Genomic DNA, 20,086 nt, shown 5'->3' on the forward strand with positions numbered 1-20,086 from the left:
ATAGTGTTATTTCTTTATATTTAGCTGGAAAACAACAAGTGGATATCGTTAGAGCACTCACACATTTAAATGTGAATAAATCTTTTGCGTCTCGTACCATCGCTCGTTACAGTGATACTGGTAGCCTCACGTCAAGGAAGTGAACGGAAGATAACAGCAACATCAGCAAAAATGGTTCGAAAAGTAAAGAAGCGACTTGATCGAAACCCGCATCGCAGTGCCCGAAGCTGAACATATCACAATAATTCATTCGGCAAATATTGAAAAATGAGCTTGGGTAAAGCCATTGAAATTCCAAAAAGTGCAAGAACTTACACCGCAACCGAAAGAAAATAGACTCAAAAGAGCTAAAGAGTTGCTTCGTTTGGCAGAAAGTGGTGAACTGCCGAAGTTGGTTTTCTCCGATGAGAAAACATTCGTTGTCCAACAGTTGGTAAACAAACAAAATGCTCGTGTTACTTGCCAAAGAGGTCAGCTGAAAATGTGCACCTTCGGTTGACCACCAGAACTCAAGCGCCGGCCATGGTGATGGTGTAGGCCGCCATAACAGCCGATGGTCGCTCTCCGCTCGTATTCATCGACCGTGGCATCAAAATACATACCAAATATTATCGCGAAAATATTCTTGAGGGTGTATTAAAGTCTTGGGCATGCAAACATTTTGGCCGAAGACCTTGGACATTCTAACAGGACTCAGCACCATCGCACTCAGCACCCGCCACCCAAGAATGGTTACAAAATCAGGTTCCTCGCTTCATTTCCAGTGCACAATGGCCACCAAGATATCCGGATACCAATCCGTTGGACTATTGTGTCTGTAGTATTTTGGAAAACAAGGTTGGCACTAAAAAATACCAAAGTGTCGATCACCTCAAGCAAGCGCTTCGCCTGGGAATGGGCCAAAATACCGCAGAGCAACATTCGGGCAGCGTGTTTCATTGGCCGTTTGAAGGCCATAATTCGTGCCAAAGGTGACCAATTCGAACAAATCTAAAGTTATTCTAAAATTTGATGCTATTTCCGACATTTTTTGCATTGATTCAATAAAATTTAAAAGAAAACTATAAAAATTATGACGTTTGACTTTTATCTCACCATGTACTTGAACTTTGGAACTCGTAATTGGTACTATTTCCTATTACAGATCATATCCTGTACAGATTCAAGCCTTCGTATAGCCCTTATATAACGGTACCTCCGAATATTCGGTATTTTGATAATTTTAGCTATAATACTTTATAAGTAAATATGTATCGATCTAGTTTCCTTTTGAAAGTTAGAACCAAATGAAGCGTGTGCGCTTCCTCTTTGTTATGTAAATTCTTTTTAGAAAGAAATTTAACCGTTCTGCAAATAGAATATTGTTTATTCAATATTCAACTTCGAGGAATAGAGCCTTTGAAAAATAATTTGTAGGAAATGATAGAAAAAATTGCTACGAAACGAATTTGCAAATATAAGGGCTTCCTAGAAATGTACACGTTTAAGTTGCATACTTTTCCGTTTCCGGAAAAGTTTATTTGTAGAAATTTTCCTCTAACGATAACTACAAATCTAGGTATTCTATTGAACTTGCACCTTGACATGTGTGTATTTAAATATAGATATCACAGGTGTCATGCTCAAGTGTTTCATTCACATTTTATCTGTTCTAATGTGAAACTCATTTCACATTTTACATCTCCAATTCCTTGGAGATGACTTAAATATTTGTTGTCTACATTTGAAATTTTGAATTGTTAAGGATAGTATATGAAATGCTCATAGACAATTTTTATAAAACATTCATGCGAAACTGCACACACAAATATCACTTCGGCCGGGCTGAACTTTTTATACCCATCATTTGGAAGAAACTTGGAAGAAATGTAAAAAACCGCTTAAAAATGGCACTATAAATTTAAAAATTCCGAATATCGGTTCGTATCGGTTATATGGGGCTATATGAAATCGCGGACCTTTTAAGCCAATTTCTGCCTGAGAAGGAAAATACCGAAAAATGGGAGGTACCGTTATATGGGCCCTGTACGTAGACATGAATTTGTATCGGCACTTTTCTCACATAGAAAGCAATGTCCACTGCGAACTCCAAATTCTAAATTTGAAATAGTTCTGGTGAAAGGTGTGGCAAAAATCGACAAAATACCGAATATATGAAGGTATAGTTATATGGTGCCTACACGGCTAACTTAGACCTACATAAACAGGGTGAGATGCAAAAACTGCAACAAAGTCAAATGCCATAATTTTTACTTTTTTTTATTTTATTGAATGGAAGCAAAAAAATATCAAAAACAGATTCAAATTGCTATCCGGAGATTTTGGTGGCCATTGCGCGCGAGAAATGAAGCGAAGAACCTCATTTTGTAACCATTCTTGGGTGGCGCGTGCTGAGTGCGATGGTGCTGAGTCCTGTTGGAATGTCTAAGGTCTGCGACCAAAATGTTTGCGTTCCCGAGGCTTTAATACACCCTCCAGAATATTTTCAAGATATTTCGCGGTATTTATTCTGGTGCCACGGTCGATTAATACGAGCGGAGATCGAACATCTGCTGTTATGGCTGCCCACACCGTCACCATGGCCGGCGCTTGAGTTCTGATGGCCAACCGAAGGTGCACATTTTCTGTTGACCACTTTGGCAATTAAAAACGCTCATTTTGTTTGATTACAAAACTGCTGGACAACAAATGTTTTCTCATCGGAGAAAACTAAATTCGGCGGTTCACCACTCTCGGCTAAGCGAAGCTACTCTTTAGCTCTTTTGAGTCTATTTTCTTTCTGTTGCGGTGTATTTTCTTGCCCTTTTTGGAATTGCAATGGCTCTACCCCGAGCTCATTTTTCTATATTTGCCGAATGGAATATTGCGATATGTTCAGCTCACGAGCCATTGCGACACGGGTTTCGATCAAGATTCTTCTTTACTTCTCGAACCATTTCTGCAGACGTTGCTGTTTTCATCCGTCCACATCCTTGACGTCGGGCTAAGCTACCAGTATCACAGCAACGAGCAATGATACGAGAAACAAAAAATTTATTCACATTTAAATGCTGAAGTGCTCTAACGATTTTCCTGCCAAATATAAAGAAATCTTACTATCACGATTGAATTCCATCACGAATAACTTTTTATCTGGAAAATTCTCAGCAAAATGCTTTTATGCGCTTGTAAACAATATAATGAGCTGTCACTGGAATAATCAGCTGTTGGACGAATGGCTTAGAAATGACAGCAGTCTGAAGTTGGTTGCCGTTTTTTCATCTCACCATGTATGGAAGCTATATACAAATCTAAATCGATCTTTACAACATTTGGCGAAGGTGATTCTGTGCTGTATCTGATTTCTGTGTACCAAAATTCATTGTTTTGGAATGCGAATTGCCAATGTGAGGGGCTTGAAAACCAAATCAGATGAAACATATATATGGGAGCTATGTCTGAACCGATTTCCACCAAATTTAAATTGCTGCTTGCTTTTAGACTTAATTTGGTAGTAAGTGCCACAATCGGCTCCATTTGGGCTGATATTAACCATTTGGTGCACAATAAATCTGAAATTGGGAGCTATATATTTGGACAGAGCTATAAAATTGGACAGAGGGCTGCAATGAGTATGATTGGGTGGGATTGATCACACTTAATAAAAATCCTATCAAACTCTCTCAATCGGTCAGATGATTCGAGTTGCTCATGCGAAACGAAAAAGTTCTGAGCAAACATGAATTGATCGAAACACTGAAGTTTGATTACGAGTGAGCGAATAAAACTGAGTGTTCGATTCAATCCGATGAGGAAATTATCTTTTTATTCAGATCATACCAAACGATTGCATCAATAAAAACTGTGTACGAGAGCGAGTATGATTAAATTATTCATACTCGATGCAGTCCTCAGGTGTGGTTTGTCATACCGTCGTCCTCTCCGGAACTTTATTTGGTATTTTGCTTAAAGGATATCCAACTAATTGCAAATTTTTTAGTATGAATCACTTAATAACTAATCCCTTGACTATTTTACTTACCTTGCCCCAGCTCTGTGACAATAACAATTGTAAGTTGTTTTCGTTGTTCGTGTAGTGAAAGAGTAATAACGTTTATTCATTCTTAACATCCAATTGAACCCTGTCAAGAACGTGATGTATTAAAGTGTTGGTGGTAGACAGAGTAATCTTGGTGGTTGTAAAACTCTTTGCGTATGTCAGAAAATATAACTACTCACATATACATAGTCATTTTCATAATGCTAAAGCCAATTGAACCCTGTCAACAATGTGATGTATTAAAATGCTCGTGGTAGCCACAAATCCACTGCGAGATTGTGGACAAGTTTTTGGAATGGCAGCTGGAGCATATGTATGCCAGTGCTTTTGTGCATGAAGTTAAAGCCATTTAATTTCCAAGCACTACACAATGCAGGCCATCACAAAAAAAGAATAAAATATATGCGGGTCGTTGTTGTAGTTGGTTTATGCTGCTTTATTTTTGACAAAACTTATATTTAAAAATGTTTCAAATTTCTTTACATTTGATTTGTGTGAGAAGCGGGACGAGACCTAAGTATTTGTATCTTTGCCAAGGCAACCAAAAAATAAAAAGGAAAACTCCAATCGAATTGAGAAAAGAATGAAATGTAAAAACGAACACAAGAGCAGCTGAGTGCACAAGTATGACGACAGAAATCCAGTAAAGTTTCCTCTTCAATGTTTGATGTGTGATGTATGTATGTATACATATGCAGCTTGCATGTTGGTTCGAATGCGTGCCGAAGACAAGTCTTTGCAATTGTGGCTTTACTTTTGGGTTTGAATCGAATGCAATCCAATCCATCTATCCATCCATCCATCCAGTTGAACGTCCATCTTTTGGTACAAGACCAAGACCACATAATGCCTTACCAGGCAATTGATCTAATGTACATACACACAAGCATTTGTTCATGTTTAAGTATATACTTTATACACACACACACACACACACGCACACTCATATCATACGTTCAATCAGTAGGACACACTAACACAAATATGCAGGAATACAGCTGAATGCAATCTGGGTTGTAAGGCAAGGCGAGCTGAAGTTGTGCACCATTTTAGCTGGGTGTGGTTGGTTGTACAATAGTAATTCTCTATTTAATATTTGCTGCAGAAATTGCGTATCTACGATACACCCTAGTGTATATAATAAATGTGCATGCCAATGTGTGCATGTGTGTGTGTGTGTGCTGATGTTTATTTGATGTTGTAATGGACAGAACTTCCTAGGAAGACTGTGCTGCTGCTCTGATATCTGCTTCTGATGGTACGACGGGTGCCCGCACTTCAATTCCGCGCACAGGCTGTCGGTCCAAATGATGTACTACTTTGTACACTTCACTTCTATTCAAGTCGATTTTCTTTTCAGGCTTTTGATACTTTAAAAAGTTGACTCTACCATCATTGTATTTGTACAGCCGGAGGAGGGCCGAATGACGATTTGGCGTTCCAGATGTTTGGTTATTTATTTATTTTTTTTTTGTTGGTTGATTTTCATTGTACATTTGGAAATAAAATAAAAAAAAATAATGAAAATGTTTTATTATTAAACCAGAGAGCAAAATAGCAGATTAATAACGAGAGCAATAAATATGTTTAATGGAAGTCATGTAAAAACAAATGAAAAAAGATGGTTATGTATCATCGACAAGGCCGATCATTTGAGCAATCAGAACAATCATGGTGTAAAGGCAAAAAAATTTGATTAGGGAATTAAATTTTCAAAAAAAAAATCCTGCAAATAGAACCAGTAGGGAAGGGTCAATATACGGGGGGGCTGACTATATGATACCCCATACCACGTAACGTAGATCATACCAAATATGAACCAAATCACATTGCTGTATAGTGCATGATATGACTTCGATGAGAATTATATTAAACAAGTAAAAAATCTGCAATTTCGGCCGGGTCGAACTTTGAAAACCCCTCTATTTTGAACAAATTTGGCAATTTTCAAAAAATAGAATCCGTTAAAAATTCTGTTAAAATCTTAAAAATATCGAATGTAGCTGTTATATTAGGGTATATACGACGAGGTTCTGCATAGGCAACTTTTGTCATAAGCTATTACAATATTCAAATGCGAAACTTGAAAAAATAGATAAAATTATCAAAACTTAAAAAAAAAATAGCTAAAATCATTAAAATACCGAATATAGGGAGGTACCACTATATGGAGGCTATACTATACATGGCCCATTTTCAATACCAAAAGTCCTGCAGACATAATATACATTTGAGCAAAATTTCATCAACCTACTTCATTTCGTTTGGAAGATAGAGTGATTTCCACAGACGGAGACGGACGGATGGAATTTTATGCTGATCAAGATTATATATTGATTTTGTGGGGTCTAAAATGCATATTTCGAGGTGTTGCAAACGGAATGACAAACTTAATATACCCTCCATACTATGGTGGTGGGTATAAAAATATTTATTGAGCAATAGATATACCGGACCGAGTTTCACCAAATGGTAAAATTCGGTTGAATATAAAAATTCTAATCAATTTGGGCTGATATTACATATATTGTGAGCAATAACAGTAAAATCGGATGAAGATGTATATCGAAGCTACATAAAAATATGAACCGATCTCTATAAAATTTGGAAGAGGTATTTTTACGCTGTATCTGATGTCCGGTATCAAATATCAAAAATTGTGGAGTGCATATCACGCATGTGAGGGACTTACAACACCAAATAGGATGAAACATATATATCTGAGCCGATTTTCACTAAGTTTGAATTACTTGTTTCTAGTATGGAATTTTGTCTGCATTGCCAAAATTCAGTTCATTTGGGCTGATATTAGCTATGTGGTGCACAATAAACCTAATATCGTATAAAGATATATATTAGAGCTATATCCTAATCTGATCCAAACTCTATAAAGTGTAACAGAGGTATGTTTGAGCTAAATGAGTTATCGGGTACCAAATATCATTCTTATGGAGTGCATATTACGCATGTGAGGCATTTAAAACCCCAAATCAAATTTGATGTACTTACTTCTAGAATGAATTTGGTCGGATGTGCTAAAATTCAATTCATTGGACTTATATTGGCCATTTCGAGCATAATTAACGGTTGAAGATATATATGGGTGCTACATTTAAATTTGAACCTATTCTCATAGGGCTGGAATCCTGAAATTTGATATTAAGGTTTCTCCTGGTATCTGGATTTGATGTATGGAGTTGGTTTTTGAAATGTGTACTATAATTGTTCGAAAAGTACTAAGTGGTACTATATTGTGTATTAGATAAATGAATTGATCTAAAATCCTAATTATACCCTACACCACAAGGTGGTCAGGGTATTATGTCTTTGTGCATTTGTTTGTAACAGGCAAAAGGAAACGAGATAGACCCAAAGTTCCTTTTGATGATATGCATAGAATCACATTCTGAGTCGATTTATGCATGTCCGTCCGTCCGTCTGTCCATGTATTTTTGTAAACAAAGTACAGGTCGCATTTATTGTCCGATCCAGATGAAATTCTGCACAGATCATTTGTTTGGCCCAAAGACGAACCCCATTAAAATAATCAGTAAGAAATTAGATATAGCTCCTATATATATCTTCGTCCGATTTGCCTTTTATTGTGCACCAAACGTGTAATATCAAGCCGAAATTATGGAATTTTGCACATACAACCAAATTAGGTCTGAAAATAAGTATGCCAAATTTGATCGAAATCGGTTCTGATATAGCTATAGCTCCCATATATATTGTTCATCCGATTTGTTATTTTTGGCCTCCGCAGCCGTAATATGCACTCTGTAACAACAATATTTGGGGAAATATATCAAATGCAGCTCAGAAATACATGAAATTTGGCACTTACGACCGAATTGAGTCTAGAAGCTAGTATGCCAAATTTGATGAAGATCGGATCAGATATAGCTATAGCTCCCATATATATTGTTCATCCGATGTGTAGTATTTGTTACCCACAGCCGTAATATGCACTCCGTAACAACAATATTCAGAGAAATATATCAAATTAGGCCCGAAAATAAGTTTGCCAAATTTGATCGAAATCGGTTTAGATATAGCTATAGCTCTCATATATATTGTTCATCCGATTTGTTATTTTTGTCCTCCGCAGCCGTAATATTCACTCTGTAACAACAATATTTGGGGAAAAATATCAAATGCAGCTCAGAAATATATTTGCCAAATTTTATCGAGATCGGTTCAGATTGGGATATATCTCCCATATATATCTTCATCCGATTTCTAATTAATTGTGCAGCAAATGGGCAATACAAGTCCGAATTTAAAAGACACAAATGCTTCGGTATATTTACTCCTTTGAACTTTAAATTATAATTATAATCATAGAGTATATGATTGAATTCTCCCATAAAAACTTTTAATTGTTATGTGGAGCTCTACTAAATTATCAAAGTGGTGTAGGGTATCAAAAGGTCGGCCCCGCCCGACTTTTGAGCTTTCCTTACTGGTTTTGAATTGAGATATGGAGGTGGTTTTGGAAATGTCTACAATAATTGATCGAAAAGAACTAAGTGGCACTGAATTGGGTGTTGGGTAAACGAATAGAGATGTAATCCTGAAAATTTATAATGATGTCAATGTTAGTGTCTCTGATTAAGATATGGAAGTTGTTGTGGGAATGTGTACTGACGTCTCTGTTATTATCTGAAATTGAGATTCTACAAGGATTTTTATCTATTGCGAGTCTTAAATACCAAATTTGAAAAAAATTTCGTAGGTAAATGTGACTAGGATTATCGGTGGGTACTATTATTTGTGCGCTATAGGAAAACGTGGCTCTAGATATTCAATTTTCTAACACTGAAGCCGGAAGCCAGTATAAACTACAAATACAAATGTTTAGACAAATGCGTAAAAAAATGTGGCAAAAATCATCAAAATACAGAGTATCGGAAGGTATCGTTATATGGGGGCTATATGACTTATACATACAATATTCCGCCACCAGAGCTAGAACCTGTTATGAGCTACACATACATTTTTTAGACAAATCAAAATACCGAAAGTCAGGAGGTGCTGTTATATGGCGGCTATACGAAAACATGAATCGACAACTCTCATTTTCAGTACAAACCATCCTAGATACAATACAAATTGTGATACCAAATTTTGAAGCTCTACGTTAAATAATGTGGACTGTGATTCCAATAGACAGACGGCAGACAGACGGACATCGTTAGATCGACTTAGAATTTTATGATGATCATGAATAAATATACTTCAAGGTTCTACGACGAATATTTTAACCCGTCTTCCTAAAGCAGCACTAAAACAAGTGTATGCATTGGAAGCAATGTAGTTGTTGTGGACAAAAAATCCATCACTACAAAAACAAAACGTTGCTGTGAAAAAGATCTGCCAATAGAACTTGAGTCGAACCTGGAGAATTTCTAGTGTATAATTCGCATATGCTAATTTGCAATAAGTTCGAAATATATACTACTTTCCAGAGAACGGCCCTTGTAAGCCATCATCCACATCAAATATGCCTGATGAGCCGCTTAACCAACGGCGAAACGCGTCGCATAGTGGTGAGTGTGTGATAGTGTCTATCTGGCTTTCCTTTTCACTGCAAATTTCAGATCATTAAGCTCGTCTCGAAAGAGAAAACAAACACTTGAATATTTAGGGATGTTACAAACGAAACACCATTAAAATATACCCTCCTTTTTAAGCGGAGGGTATAAAAATAAAGGAAATTGTTCAAAAACGGAGAGACTGATACAAGTCAATTGATTTTGCCATACGAGTTATTTCATTGGAATATTGCTCTGACGTGTTTTTCTTTTGTATTTAATTAATGCACAAGAGTTTTGTGATATATTTATATGTTTGTATGGATATAGGTTAAAATACACCAACGTATGAAAATTGATTTTAATAATTTATTAAAAACAGGTATTATGATAACAATTATTTGTATTTCCAGGGAATTGCTTAAGGTTTGTTTGCTTTACAGATTATATGAAATAAAAATTACACAATTTCATGCAAATAATGCAAAAAAAGAAATGTAAAAATAACAAATCTCAAATATATAATACAAATATACAAAACATGCGAATTTATGTAAATTGTGCATACATACCTCCTCTCCTCTATCTGCTTGACTAAAGAACTTCTTCGATGTTCGCTGAAATGTTTAATAAACGACTAATGAATGGATGAAGGTATAACTGATGATGCATTATCTTAATTAATTTGTTAACATTATGGGATGGAATAATACACATACATATGTATGTAAAAATGTATATATATCTCGATGGATGCATTGTCTGCAGCGAAATACTACGGTGGTTCATAATTCAAATTTAATATTGTTTTTAAATTCAGACTTAGAAATGCGAAAAATAATATATTTTCAGCCTGCAAATACGTTTGTAATTATCCCGACCTAAATAACGATTCGGAGCTAGATTACTGACTGGTGAGCAGCTCTCTGTACGCCTATATAAAAGGAAAGTCTTTTGAAACAGCTTTTCATGAGGTGATCAGTTACATTGAAGAAAACATGGCGAAGAAGAACTACACACTGGTGGCTTTTCTTGACACCGAGGGAGCCTTCAGCAATGTGGAGCATAAATTCGCATATAATGCCTTCGCTAGCTACTAAGCTGAATTGCTACAATGCTTAACAAGCTGCTAACTAGTATTCAATTTTAATTCTAATGGTAATAAAAATGTTGGGCACATGTGTTTTTTTACATTAAGGGACAAACTATTATATTGGCCCCATTGCACAGTGGTCGAGGTTGTATGGGAACAGCGGCCAAAAATACTTTTAGTGCAGATATCAATATGAATCTTTGGTTATGGTACCTTGATGGGATAAAAAAAATATGTGACAAAATGGATATGGTCGGTGCATGTTTTGGCATGGCCCCCTTACAATGTACCTCCTGAATAAGAGATATTTGCCCAATTCTTGTCACATTTTCATTTTATTTGACATTTACGTTCCAAAGAGTTGAAGAATAATCTTACTGAAAATTATTTGTTAACTTTTTATCAGTTTCTCGTTCAAAGGGCTTTAATTTTTCGAGATTAATATTGCTTGTAACAATATAGAACACCTGCATATAGGCTGACATTATTGAAATATCCTCTTGCAGTATTCCCGTCTTTTGAAGATCCACTGCCTCCTACTTTGGCTTATATACAATTAAGCCCATTTCTTCTCGAAATTTCAATTGGATTTTTATACCCTACACAATAAGGTGGTCAGGGTATTATGTCTTTGTGCATTTGTTTGTAACAAGCAAAAGGAAACGAGATAGACCCATAGTTCCTTTTGATGATCTGCATAGAATCACCTTCTGAGTCGATTTATGCATGTCCGTCCGTCAATCTATGTATTTTTGTAAACAAAGAACAGTTCGCATTTATTGCCCGATCCAGATGAAATTTTGCACAAACCATTTGTTTGGCCCAAGGACAAATCCTATTGAAATTGGAGATAATCGGTAAAAATTTAGATATAGCTCCCATATATATATTCGTTCGATTTGCCTTTTATTGTGCACCAAACGTGTAATATCAGCCCGCACATACAACCAAATTAGGCCTGAAAATAAGTATGCCAAATTTGATCGGAATCGGTTCAGATATAGCTATAGCTCCCATATATATTGTTCATCCGATTTGTTATTTTTGTCCTCCGCAGCCGTAATATGCACTCTGTAACAACAATATTTGGGGAAATGTATCAAATACAGCTCAGAAATACCTTTGCTAACTTTATTGAGATCGGTTCAGATTTGGATATAGCTCCCATATGTAACTTCGTCCGATTTACCTTTCATTGTGCTCCAAACGTCTAATATTTGTCCAAAAGGGATGGAATTTGGCACTTACGACCGAATTGAGTCTAGAAGCAAGTATCTCAAATTTGGCGAAGATGGGTTCAGATATAGCTATAGCTCCCATATATATTTTTCATCCGATTTGTTATATTTGTTACCCACAGCCATAATATGCACGCCGTAACTACGATATTCAGAGAAATATATCAAATACAGCTCAGAAATATTTTTGCCAAATTTTATCGAGATCGGTTCAGATTTGGATATAGCTCCCATATATATCTTTATCCGATTTCAAATTAATTGTGCACCAAATGGGCAATACAAGTCCGAATTTAAAAGATACATATGCTTCGGCATATTTAGACCTCAACTAACTACATTTTCTCTTTTTTTTGCTCTTCACGAAGTGAGCCGTTAAAATGAAGCCATTATTATTACGTTTTCCAAAAATCTTAATAAATATCTGATTTTCATTTTTTGAATTTTGGCCAATGGCAGCGACCAGTGTGCATTGGTAACGTAGTTTGCTTATATTACCTTGTGATAGCTTTTTCGGCTGTTGCCGAATTGTTTCGAAGAAAATTAGAGCTTCAATAAACTGAATGTGATGTTGGAAACCAACATCTTGAATGATTCTTCCCAAAAGAAAATTTGTTACAAATCTTGTTTCGAAAAAAATAATCAAAGACTAAATGTTTACAAAAGTACATACAAACGACCTCATGACGGTGCTCAAGACGAGAATCCATACAAAAATAATTGATTGATTTATTTTGTATAGTAATGACATTGGTTTTTTGTCTCAATTCCATAGAATTCTCAAGATATAAATGTCTGTCTGTCTCTCTGTCCCGATAAGTACTTAACATAGGTCTATTGACATTTGCATCAGTTCATAAAGATTTTCTTAAAGGTCACCACTCCTTTAGCCTCACGATTACGTTCATTACAATAAAATAAATGATTTTAATAAATGAAAAACGAAAAAAAAAAAAACATGAATAAAAATCTTTCTGCAATGAATGACTAATGAAATCCGTATCAGCGTTGGGAATGAGACCACAAAAAAAACAACAACAAAGAAAATGTATATATGTATATTTTACGTACCGAAATGCCAAACGTGTATTGTTCTCACCATTAAAAAAGCGATTCCAGTGTTCAATCTACAATAAAAATGAAATGAAAAGAGGAAAAGCACAGACGCAGACATTCAATACAAACAAACAAGTACATACACACATAATCTATACTAGGATACCAAAGGAAAACCAAATAAAGATGAAGAAGAACACAAAAGATAAATCTCACAAATTAAAGGGAAAATATTAGGTGAATTGTAGAAAGACTATTTTAAACATATACCTTTATGATTTCTTCACTGGCGTTAAAACACTCCACCGTATTTCCATATATTTTGGTAAGTAAAGGTACAGGTCTCATTTATTGTCTAATTGAGATAGAATTTCATCGTAATTTTTGGGACAAATTACACATTTCTTTATATTTTCTATAGTATATCAAATAGAATTCCCACCTTCCCCCCAAAACGTCAACATTAATATTTCAGTTTCGACTTCAATATTTTAGATTAGTAAGTCAAAAACCAATCTTGGTATATGAAGTTAGTTCTCTTTAAAAATCATTTACTCTGCATGTCTCTTAAATTATCGCTTATTTAATTTCCTCGAAGTGCCCTTTAGACTACTCCATCCATATCTTTGAATTATTGATTGTTCAAAAATTAAGTAAAAATTTAAAATGATTGGACATTACCAGCCAACAATATGTTTTGAATCTCTCACTACTTACAGAACACACCTCGCACCTGAAGTTAAATATAGACGTTAATGACAATTTTAAAGCGTTTTAACACTCCACCATAGTATATGTATATGGCATCGTAATGCATCCAAGTAGTAATTTACAATCAATAAAACAGCAATTTTATTGCGATATAGTCAATTTTGTGCGTCTTTTAGTAGCAAGTATTTATAGCCATTGAGATGGATGGCCAACAATTGGCGCAGATGTGTGTTTTTTTCATAGGCCATGGAAAAATATAAATAATTTTGGTGTCCGTTTTCTGGCCTTTCCCCATATAACAGCTTTTTCCGATTGTAAAGTATAAAGGCTACCTTTGATTTTTGGGCTACAATAATTATCGGGTCACCCCACAAAAAATACTTATTAACCAGTAAGGAAAGGTCGAAAGTTGGGCGGGACCGACTGTATGATACCCTCCACCACTATGCGTATTTAGTAGAGGTCACGTAACAAAAAAGTTTAAATTGGGAAATTATCAGATTAGAATAATACAGGTAGATGCATCAAAAAATTTTAAATTATTTTTCAGAAATAAATATATTTGTATTTATACAACGCCAATCGGAGGTTGCTATGATATGCATTTGTTAAGAATTTTTACATACTTGAATAATTTTTCATAAAAAATTTCAATTCCAAAATTGATTAGACTGTTCAGCTATCTCGATGCGACTACATGTATTATTTTACCATGGAATTTATGTGAAGTAGATCAAACCAACTATGAACCAAATAACCAACTACGAACCAAATAACATTGTTATACAGGGTTAGATAAAAAAGCTGCCAAAAAGTCAAGCGCCATAATTCTTACAATTTTTTTAAATCTTATTGATTGAAAGCAAAAAATGTCGAAAATCGCATCAAATTTTATAATAAGTTTAGATTTGTTCGAATTGGTCACCTTTGGTACGAATTATGACCTTCAGACGGCCACTGAAACCGTCACACTCTACCCGAATGTTGCTCTCGTGGTATTTTGGTCCATTCCCGGCGAAGCGTTTGCTTGAGGTGATCGACACTTTGGTATTTTTTAGTGCCAACCTTGCTTTCCAAAATACTCCAGACAAAATAGTCCAACGAATTGGTAACCGGAGATTTTGGTGGCCATTGTGCGCTGAAAATGAATCGAGGAACCTCTTTTTGTAACCATTCTTGGGTGGCGCGTGCTGAGTCCTCTAGGAATGTCCATGTTCTGCGACCAAAATGTTAGCATGCCCAAGGCTTTATTACACCCTCCAGAATGTTTTCGCGATAATATTCGGCATTTACTCTCATGGCACGGAGAGCGATCATTGGCTGTTATGGCGGCCCATACCATCATCTTGACCGTCGCCTAAGTTCTGGTGGCCAACCGAAGATGCACATTTTCAGCTGACCTCTTTGGCAAGTAAATACGATTATTTTCTTAGTTTACCACAGAGAGCGACCATCGGCTGTTATGGCGGCCCACACCTTCACAATGGCCGGTGCTTGAGTTCTGGTGGCCAACCGAAGATGCACATTTTTAGCTGACCTCTTTGGCAAGTAAACACGATTATTTTGTTTGTTTACAAACTGCTAGACAACGTATGTTTTCTCATCGGAGAAAATCAAATTCGGCAGTTCATCACTTTCGGCCAAGCGAAGCAACTCTTTGAGTCTATTTCCTTTCTGTTGCGGTGTAAGTTCTTGCACTTTTTGGAATTTAAATGGCTTTACCCTGAGCTCATTTTTCAATATTTGCCAAATGAAATATTGCGATATGTTCAGCTCACGAGCCATCTTTCGGCCGCTGGCAGAGTCATTTTTGAGCAGCATCTGATGTCCGGTATTAAATATCAATGTTGTGGAGTGCATATTATGTATGTAAGGCACTTGAAACCAGAAATCGGATGAAACATATAGACATGACAGCTATAGCTATATCTGAATCAAATATGAAGCTTTAGTCCATATGGCCTGATATTAGCCATTTTTTGCACGAAAAACGCGAAAACGAGTAAAGATATAATGGGAACTACGTCTAAATCTGAACCGATCTTGACAAAATTTTAGGCACTTGTTTCGGAACTGTGTCTGATATATGGTACCAAATACATATCTTATTGTGCGCTTATTAAGCATGAGAGGGACTTAAAGCCCCTAATCGGATGAAACAAACACCAAAATTGACGTTCGTGTTTCCACGATGAATTCAGTCGGAATTGCCAGAATTCAGGCCATTTGGGCTGATATTAGCTATTTGGTGCAAAGTAAACCTGATATCGAATAAAGATATATATATGGGAGCTATATCCTAATCTGATCCGATCTTGATAAAATTTGATAGAGGTATTTTTGAGCTCCATAAGTTATCTGGTACCCAATATCATTATTGTGAATTGCATATTACGAATTAAAATCCCAATTCGGTTGAAACATATACATATACACTAAATACTTTTCTTTAAAAATTTCGAACTTTTGCGGGAAAGTACCGGGAGAAGTGGACGGAAATTCCCCCTCTCCAAACTCCACTATGGATTGATAAAGGTCCTATGATGTACCGATTTTGAACAAAATTGAATTCTTGAGCACAGAGAGTGACATGGCTAGATCGACTCCAAATATCCTAAAACGGATTTCGTCCAAGGAGACCTAAGGTCTAAAACTATTATTTCGATAAGTCACGTTTTGGCGGGATCAAATGATACATACCCTTAGTATTACTCAGTGCATAATGAAAAAGGTTTGGGCTTTGCTAACGTATCCATGTTTTCCATGAAGGTTCTCCCCGATTTCAGTTATTTTTATGGATACACTTACTTCGCACGAAATCGAAATCTACGGTCGTTCCTCCAAATTTCAGTATTTTTGTAGGATTTCGTTTTATTTTTACCCACATTTATGTAAAATTTCGACTACTTCACGGATATTGAACATCGTAGCACAAAGTTTTTGTTACGGGTCCATGTTACGATACATTATTTGCAGAAGTCTAGATAGAAGTCCTCGATATTTGGAAACAGTAACAAACGTATTGACATTCATGAACAAAAAAAAAGGTTTTGTAATTAAAATTCCAAATGGGCATATCCGTGCATATTTTAAAATATTTTTATTCCCTCATGTTGGAGGGTATTAAATTTAGGCATAGGCCAACCTAACGCTATTTTTTCATGTTTTTTTCTCTTTCTTTGTAATCATTGAAAGTTACAAAATTCAAAAGCATGTATAATAATTATATAATGTAATTTTTAATTACATGATATAGCCTATATTTTTAAAATAAAAGTTAAATTTCCAGGAATAAAAAAAAATAAAAAATTTTGGCCTATATTATACACACAACGTAAGATTTTCCATTACCTGCTATTTATCTTGTGGCGGCTCATCTGAAACCTTATATAAGATAATTATATTTCACGAGAGTACTGACTGCTGCATTAAATACGTGTTCGCAAGAGGTTGTAATTGTAAGGATGCTTTTTTGGCGCATGGGAAAACAGGGTAAATAATAATAAAATTAAGGGATTGAACTGTTTGTTGTTTTTCCTCTTTTGGAAATTAATTACAAAGATATATGAGAATTTTACTCAAGCATATACGCTGCATATGGATGACTGTGTGTGTGTGAAGTTTATACAAAGCGATAAAACGGATGTGGGTTGTTGGATGCACATGAATTATGTTGTAATAAAAATACCTTTACCTTTGATATTCGTAAACATTTTTAACGAACAAGAAATTAAAGTTAAATTTAAGATAAAGAAAAACAAGTTATGCAAATGCTTGTAAAATGTTAAAATCATCAACGCAATTCAAATGCAAGAAAATTCAATCAAAAACATTTCATAATTTTATATTTAAGACATACTTTCGAAATCAAATGTAACAAAAAAATGTTAAATGTACCTGTTCGAGTCTGTATCGTGATGAAAGCTTTCAGACGAACACCTTTTAGTGTCGGTTGAATAATGAAACCATGACAGATATTTCGAAAGAAATGCAAATGAAAAATGAAAATAATTATTTGATGAGTGCGTGAAGTAAATGTTGATTCTGTTGCAAATGTCAATCGAATAATAAACTTGTGGGTATTCTTGTGACAAAGGCAATTTAATAAAATACAAAAGTTATCTTGCGTTTCAAGTAACACTACATATTAAAGTCAATAATTTTGCCATGCCATTACCCACAAGCTTAAACGATTGTCATTTTAGTTAATGACACTCTGAAAACTTAAGTATGGAGTCGGATATTATAGAGATAAAGAGAAGAAAGTGGTGTAAAGTTCAACTTGATGAAACCCATTAACATTTTTGTAACTATTGTTATGCCTTCTAATTTGAAGAGAAAATAGCACTTTCCTGTGTCTATGCATAATTTCGTCTATGCTTCTTCTACTCACGGCTTTAGAGTTTATTGAAATTTTACTTTATTTAATTTAAAAATTTTAAGAATTTATTTCTTTTTGCGCAGTATTTCATTTTTTTATATTTTTTATTTTGGGCCAGCTTACTCATAATCTTGATATGTTAAAACATGTCATTCCGTGTAATGTCTCAGGTAAATGGTAGAGCAATCGTCAATAACATTTGAATGTGTTTTTTATACCCTGCACCACATAGTGGTAAGGTGTTTATGTATTTTTGCATTTGTTTGTAACATGGAGAATAAAGTGACCCATAGCTTCTTTTGAGGATCTTCATAGAATCACTTGCATGCACATATACTTTTGTGAAGAAAAATCAGGTCGCATTTATTATCCGATCGAGATGAAATTTTCCAAATAATATTTGTTTGGCCCAAGAACGAACTATTGAAATTGGTGAGAATGATAATATGTCTTCAACCGATATCGGGTTAATTGTGCACCAAATTGTCAATATCAGCCCAAATGATCTGATTTTTGGCATATCCAACCAACTTCAGTCCAGAACCAAGTACTTCAAACTTCAAACGTGAAAAACGGTTCAGATATAGCTATGTCTCCCATACATATTTCAACCGATTTGGGTATTAAGTCCCTCACATGTGTAATATGTACTCTACAAGAATGTTATATGGTACCACATAACTTATAGAGCTCAAAAATACATCTGTTAAATTTTATTAAGATCGGATCAGGTTAGAATATAGCACCCACATATATATTTATCCGATATCGAGTTTAATGTACACCAAGTAGCTAATATCAGCCCAAATGGACTGAATTTTGGCAATTACGACTGAATTCATCCTAGACACATGTAATTCATAGCTCTCATCCGATTTGATGTTAAAGTCCCACACATGCGTAACATGCACTCCACAACAGTGATATTTGATACTGGGCATCAGATACAACTCGAATATACCTCTGCCACATTTTATCGAGACCGGTTCAGATTTTTATATAGCTTCGATATACATATTCATCCGATTTTAGGGTAATTGCTCACCATATATGTAATATCAGCCCAAATTGAATAGATTTTTTCATATTCAACCGAATTTTACCCTTTGGTGAAACTCGGTCCTATTGCTCGAATAAATATTTTTAATGTGATCCTTATCATATCATATCATGCTCTACACAGCAAATTTTGGATTATCATATCCATTATTGTATCAAACATAACAATCATACAAATATTACGATTTCTTTTGTTTCAAATTTTCTTATCATTGTCGTCATGAGACTTAAAGTCTGACATGTACTGAAACAATCGATATGGTAATTGTTCGCATCTGATCTTATTTTGGTAAAGATTTTTCGATATGCCAAGTTTGGGCCATACAGGGTACTTCCTTTGGAAAACTTTACACTATTTGCGATTGTAGTACCAATTCAAGCTTAGAAGGCTCCGAATTGACTTGAAGCAAATTTCCTCCCATACCACGCTTTTCCCGGAGTCTGGATTTAGTGATTCCTAGCAAAAATAAAGCAATATTGACCAAAACTGCAATACTGACAAAAACTGCAAAAAAAAAAGAAGAAAACAGCAACATCAGCAGAAATGGTTCGAAAAGTAAAAGAGCGACTTGATCGAAACCCGCGTCGCAGTGGCCGAAAAATGGTTCGTTAGCTGAACATATCGCAATATTCCATTCGGCAAATCACACAAATCACAAAATGAGGTTCCTCGCCTCATTTCCAGCACAATGGTCACCAAAATCTCCGGATACCAATCCGTTGGACAATTGTGTCTGGAGTATTTTGGAAATCAAGGTTGGCACTAAAAATACCAAAGTGTCGATCAGCTCAAGCAAGCATCCGATATTTGGTACCACTTTTTATTGTTGTGGAGCGCATATTACGAATTTGAGAAAGTTTAACACCAAATCGAATGAAATTTATATATACATGGGAGCTACAGCTATATCTGGACCTCTTTTTACCAAATTTGAAATACTAGCTTTGCATCTTACCATATGTAGAAAAAGA

The 20,086-nt window shown here is 35.3% G+C and overlaps 1 protein-coding gene across 4 annotated transcripts in view; it reads right to left on the reverse strand.

Moving 5' to 3' along the window:
- Positions 1 to 4,451: 4,451 nt before the first annotated feature.
- Positions 4,452 to 20,086, reverse strand: part of LOC101895305 (cell surface glycoprotein 1) — a 40,279-nt gene continuing 24,644 nt past the window's right edge. For 2 of the 4 annotated variants that reach the window (XM_005180919.4, XM_005180920.4), the window contains exon 8: positions 4,452 to 5,425. In XM_005180919.4, the coding sequence (XP_005180976.1) occupies positions 5,257 to 5,425 (169 nt within the window). In that variant the 3' untranslated portion in view covers positions 4,452 to 5,256. Of the gene's footprint in view, positions 5,426 to 10,148; positions 10,194 to 12,978; positions 13,035 to 17,546; positions 17,614 to 20,086 lie in introns of those variants that run through there. The other 2 variants (XM_020035859.2, XM_059129719.1) reach the window with 2 other exon arrangements.

Source organism: Musca domestica, unplaced genomic scaffold, assembly GCF_030504385.1.
Source record: "Musca domestica strain aabys unplaced genomic scaffold, Musca_domestica.polishedcontigs.V.1.1 66, whole genome shotgun sequence".
NCBI classification, from domain to species: Eukaryota; Metazoa; Arthropoda; class Insecta; order Diptera; family Muscidae; genus Musca; species Musca domestica.